This window comes from Gavialis gangeticus, unplaced genomic scaffold (assembly GCF_001723915.1).
Source record: "Gavialis gangeticus isolate Ggan-Ray unplaced genomic scaffold, GavGan_comp1, whole genome shotgun sequence".
In the NCBI taxonomy this organism is placed as follows: Eukaryota; Metazoa; Chordata; order Crocodylia; family Gavialidae; genus Gavialis; species Gavialis gangeticus.
The window spans coordinates 175,124,242-175,130,079 of record NW_017729022.1 but is presented as its reverse complement, the minus strand read 5'-3'; the positions used below and the strand labels follow the sequence as shown (position 1 = coordinate 175,130,079).

The following is a 5,838-nucleotide window of genomic DNA, read 5'->3' as shown; positions in this document are numbered from 1 at the left end:
TTGGCATATGAGGGTGTCAGCCTGTCTATGCTGATCAACCCAGCCAGGTCAGGCATGTCAGGTTAATCTGTGTGTTTGTATGTATGACTGATTTGGTGACTGGAGGAACCCAGCCCCACTGAAACTGAGTCCTGCAAGATAGCTCCAATGGGGGTGAGGGCTTGCAGAAGGGAGACATACAGCTCCGTATAGAAACACCAATAACACAAGCAGCACATTAATAGAATTACCAAGACCCTAGAAACGTATCCCTAATAAATGAACACACACCAAAGTAATGGGCAAATCTAGTAACAGTACAGAAAAATGTCTTTGAGCACCGTGGGGATTCTCGCCAGGGTGCAAAGTCATAGGGTATAGGAAAACATGCTTCTTAACTCATTCAGAAAGAGGAGGGAAAGGACCTACTGCTTGGGAGTGTGCAGCAGCTGTTAGGATCTTACTGTCACGGGTGCACGTTCTTGCAGCAATACAAATGAAATAAATCACCCCAACTCAGACCCCAAACAAAGCAGGGTTAAAAGTGGAGCAGTTTTGCTACACTTGTATTGACACAGAATCAAGTGGAGGTACCACATGCACTGTAACAGCTTGTATCAGTATCATTACCATCAATATCATTGTTTTATCTGTCTACATCCTTGACTACCTGTGTGCCAGCTTGCAGGCAACTACTACTCTCACAAGGAAGCCTACCTTAACAAAACAGTCAGAGACTGCACAAAACAAATCCCAAGATAATTCACTGACTGTGGAAGCCTTCGCCCCCGCCTCCCTCTGTAATGAGGTATCTACCATTCTGTCACTCAAGAGGCAGACACCATGAAGCTGAGACCGAACAGCTCTAAGAGAAGGCTAGCTTAGAATACAAAAAGGTACCTGTACATGCCCCCACCCCAACCCCTGTATGAAAAAACTGATGTGCTCTCAAGCAGCATGTCCTCCAAGCTGTGCGGCATACATGCCACACTGCCAGGAACACCTGTGCACACCGCACAGCTTAGAGGGAAGGTTGCTCTCAAGCTGGAGAGTTTATTGCAAGACTCAGAAGCATTCTGTGGGCACATCTATACAAGATGTTTACTGCACAGTTGCCCAATTAGCTCTGCAGTAAAACATCACCATCTACACAGGAATAAACTAACATCTCTAGTTTAGTACTGGTAGCCAAGTACAACCCCTTTGGCAGAAGTTATTTACTCAGCAGCAACACACGTGTAGACGCTGACAGGGCTGGCTGGGGCACAAGAATGCTTCAGTGTGGAGGCTGCCTGCTGTTTTTAAATTTTTTTAAATTAGACTTGAACCCACGCAGGGCTACCTACATGCAAAGCAGCTTCCTTGGACTCCTACCCCTGTTCCTTCTTGCCTGTTACACCAGCTGGTTATCCTACCAACATCCTGATCGGTCCTGTGCCGACCACATGCCCACTCACTAAAGTGTCCACAGTATTTGCACAGCACACATCTGCCCAAGCACTAATTTCCAATGCCAGCAATATTACCAGCAGAGACCAAGTTCTTCTACAGAAACACTGAGCCCTCAGTTACAAAAGCTACAGTTCTGCAGATGTTGGTCACGGGCAGAAGGCTGGAGCCAGGGAAGATGCTCTGTTCAATTCCAGTTATGCTATAAACATGGCAAGGCTAATGGCCCACCCCCTCTTGCCAAGTTAAATGCAGTAAGAAGGGAAAATGGGCAGCACATGGAAACTTCACATGATAATGTGTCCAAGCTTTTATGGATAAGAGACGCAAGAAAACCTATAATAAGGTAGAGGAAAGAAAGTCAGGTATAAGCCACCTTGTACAGCGCACAGTTTCCCAAGGTGGGCTATGGGCCCATCTGCAGAATAGTGAAGGGTGGGGAAAGAGGCAGGAGTCAGTATACCAGAAAAGTATCTCTCTAAATTATTCTCTCATCACTTTCTACAACCTGAATGCCTAGTAAGTATAATGTAACTAAAGATTAAGCAAAGTCCTTGATTCTTTTCAACCACTAACCATACAAACTGCTTCACACAGCTTTTACACAGATACAACTACATCAGTTTAGGGTGCAATTTTTTACTCCCCTTCCCACGCAGGAATAGGCTACCTTGAGACAAAGACCTTTATACCTACATATCTCCCAAGGTGGGCTGTTAAAATGGTACAGCTTTTGCATTTATACAAGCTGCATGAAGTCAACAGGAAGTTAATCAAAATAAACTGATGCAAAAAAACTCTTGTTCAAACATACTACAGCACAATGCCAACCTTTAGAAACCCTTTCAGGTTTTTATTAGTTTATACAGTAGGCTGTGCCTGAAAAATGAACTGGACCAGTTTGTTAGTGGCATGCCTGCAGGAAACCTTACCATTGCGATCGTCAGATCTGAGGCTCTTCTTTGCAACTTCTGCCAGTGCTCCAATGCCAAGACCAACAGCTAATCCTGTAAAATATGGGCAGGGGGAGAGAGCCAGAAGTTCAATCGGTAAGTGATTGAGAGAAAGAGGTAACATCTATATATGTTATACCACCCAAATACACAGATCAGATAACGCATCAACACCTGTATGTAGTTGTCCCAATATACAGAATGTAATCATTTGAAAGCAGAAAAAAACCTGACAGCACATAGGATTTCAGCTGTTATATATGCATATAAAATACCATGATCAGAGCAGCCTGACTTTTGTGACAGACTGATCCTGCAGTTCCATGCCAATCCCCTTCTACTGCCTCCCTCCATTCTCTCTGGCACAAGGCCGCTCTCATATCACGTTAAAAGTTATACACCTCTTGTACTCAAAGGGACACACCAATGGGCAGACAAGTAAAGGTAGTCTTGCCACCTCCTGAATGTAGACATGCATTAGAGTGGTGCTGTAGGATAGGCATTTAGGAAAATTTGTTTACAAACCTGGTTTTGACATTAGTTACATTATCAGTTACAGTTACTACAGGAATTAAAAAAAAAAAAGCCACCTTCCCTGCTGAGAAAAACCACAAGCTTGTTAGGCAAGGTTGTTACTAGCGAGTTCAAGGGGAGGGGGAGAGAAGAGGGTCAAACAAGTTGAACCTGTCTGTGTGAGGGGTTTCTCTCTTCCTCAATTAACTCCACTTTTCCCAATAACACTTCAATTTTTTTAACAGTGTGCCCCCCCCAAGTAGAACTCGGCTCCATCTTGATACCATACAGATTGCCCTCTCTACCGCCAAATATTCAGTGTGAAGCTAGATGAGGACAAACTCTAGATACATTATAATGTTTTGTTAAACATTAGCCAGAACGACTGTTTTTCCTTGATCAATTCCAAGGCTGTTTACACATCATTTAATCCTGATAAGGCAAGCTGAGCTGTCTCTCAGATGCATACTGAGCTCCGACAGTAAAGGAAGCTGCTATAGATATGGAACACTAAGCATTCTTAAAGCAGCATTCATAAAACTGTACTTTAACAGTGCCTTTCAGAAGAGTGCTCTGCATCCATACAGAAGGTTAGGATTTCAGATCTGTAAAACAGCAGTATTCAGAGACCATGAGTTTCAGGACTGAACCTTGCCTTATGCAGGGACAGCACTGTAGTCATAAAGCCTCCATAGTGAACAGCTGGTTTAAGACTAAGGATATGCTACTCCCAGAACCAAAACAAAAACCCTCCAGAGGAAGTACTTCTCAATATGGCCAAAAATGTTTATATGCAGGAATGATACCCATGTAGCTACTGCAGCAACATGAGGACACTGAGCATCTCTGACCCCATCCATTATACAAGAGTAGTGACACATACAAACAACAGAACATGCAACTGTCCAACTGACTTAACAGAAGGAAGCAAGAAGAATCAGGCTCAATGTCATAAAAAGTGGAAAAAAATAAGGTCTTCACTAACAAAGGGCAATTTCGTAGGCTGTGAATGAGCACTGGCCTCCAGCTCTCCCATTCTCTGTCAGCAATATGCCCATTTATATTAATGCAGAGCAGTGTTCCCTAGCAAAGCTCCATTTGATATTCCTCTCAATTCTGACCTGGTTTGGCACCCTTTTGTGTCTCCTCCATCCCAGCATTGTTCCAATTTGAGTCAGCCTATACCTGTTAGAAATGACCTCACTTTTCATACTGCACAAACAGCAATTTAAGTTGGTCCCTCCCCATTTAAGAAAGAAGCAAATAAACATGGCATCATCTCAGAAACATTGATATCTATTTACTTATTCTGTCCTGAGTCTCTTTTGGCAAGGGCAGCACATAAATTAAATAAATAAATGCTCTATTAATACACAAAACACTTCACAGCCAAATGGTATCAAGAACCAGATTCTATCCTAGGATTTGGGCCCTTGATCCATTTGCACACCAATGTACACTATTACCCTACGATCCAGAGGAAACAGCTTGTATTTCAGAGTAGCAGCACACAGTTGGCTGCTATTACTGAATCCCATCATTAGGTGACAGGGAACAGGCAGTAGCCAGTTTGCTCAAGGCAAACTCATATAAAACACACTATACCTATACTAGCATAGTTTACACTACTGTAGTTTTGTTGTCAGTTTTTCCTGAAGTTAATTCTACAGACTAACATAACTTAAACAAATGTACGGCTGCATACCATGTATCCACTTCTTTTTAATCCACTAGAAAGGCTGATTAGTCCAAAGTAAACATATTGCGCCATGAAACTTTTAGCTATCAATATAAAAATCAGGATCAATGCCAGCACACTGAAAACTAGTCCTTGCTTTGGTGAAACTAAAATGAGAATATGGCCCAAAATTCATCGCACTGCATATCCTGCAGTTCCATCTTTATAATCCAACCTGAAAAATGAGAATGCAAAAATCCCTCCTGGAAAAGGCTGCTGGGATCTACATTATATACAAGAAGAGATTAAAAAGAAGTATTTGTTAAAATTGGCCCTTCTTAAATTGCTCAAGAGTTTTCCACCTAGAAAATGTGTACCAAGTAATAGCAAACAACTGCTCAAAACAGATGAAGGAAATGCACACATAAGCAAGTTTAAGCCTTGACAGCTGCTTTCTATTCAAGCCCATGAAGTCCTAACACTGATCACAAGCATTTTGACACTATGGTGAGAGTGTGTGACCGGATGATTGTCCTCCAGGCGTTATAATGACATGCAACGAGACACCCCCACAGTGGATCTTCTGATAAAAAGAACTGTTTGGAAATGTAAGCGGGTATAAAACAATGTCCAATTCTAGTTTAAACAGAGTGGGAGGAGGGTACAAAACACCCCCAGGAGTGGGTGGGATTGAACTATTCTGACATTATACCCGAGAAAGGGCAGGAACTGATTGTACTGCAAACTCTCCATTCCTCATGAGTTACTGAAGACCTGGAAGCTACTGCATGGGTTTTCCACCTGCAGATTGTTTCTTTAGATATTTTCCCCAACATTTGCCAACACCTATTATGTTAAAAACTAAAATCAAGTGTTAGACATCCTGGAAGCAGGTCTGTTCAAAAAAATCCATTCATCAAGCAAGTGACACAACAAAGCAGATGGATGTTAAACAATTGTGTATTGTTCTGCACAGCTTGCCAGGCTCCAGAAGTGGAAGGTATTTTCCTCGTCAACGGCATATGCTCTGTGTATCATCACGTTCATGTCCTGAGAAGACTACACAGCATGCTGCTGTGCTGGACAGTGGGGCTGCTGTGTTGCTTCAGGCAGCTTTGCACAGCACAACTTTAGCAAGCAGCACTGATTTCCTTTAGTTTCCTGGATTACTAAATACAGTCTTCTTTCCCCTCTCCTTTACACTTAAAAATTAAACAAAAGAATTGGTTCCGTCCATATGTACCGAAACAAGAACAGACTGCATGT

At 42.4% G+C, this 5,838-nt stretch overlaps 1 protein-coding gene across 1 annotated transcript in view; it reads right to left on the bottom strand.

The window, feature by feature from the left end:
- The window catches only part of COQ8A (coenzyme Q8A), a 63,996-nt gene that overhangs the window by 35,496 nt on the left and 22,662 nt on the right, over window positions 1–5,838 (bottom strand). The window contains exon 4 of the mRNA XM_019516551.1: window positions 2,361–2,435. Within this exon, the coding sequence (XP_019372096.1) occupies window positions 2,361–2,435 (75 nt within the window). The remainder of the gene's footprint in view (window positions 1–2,360; window positions 2,436–5,838) is intronic.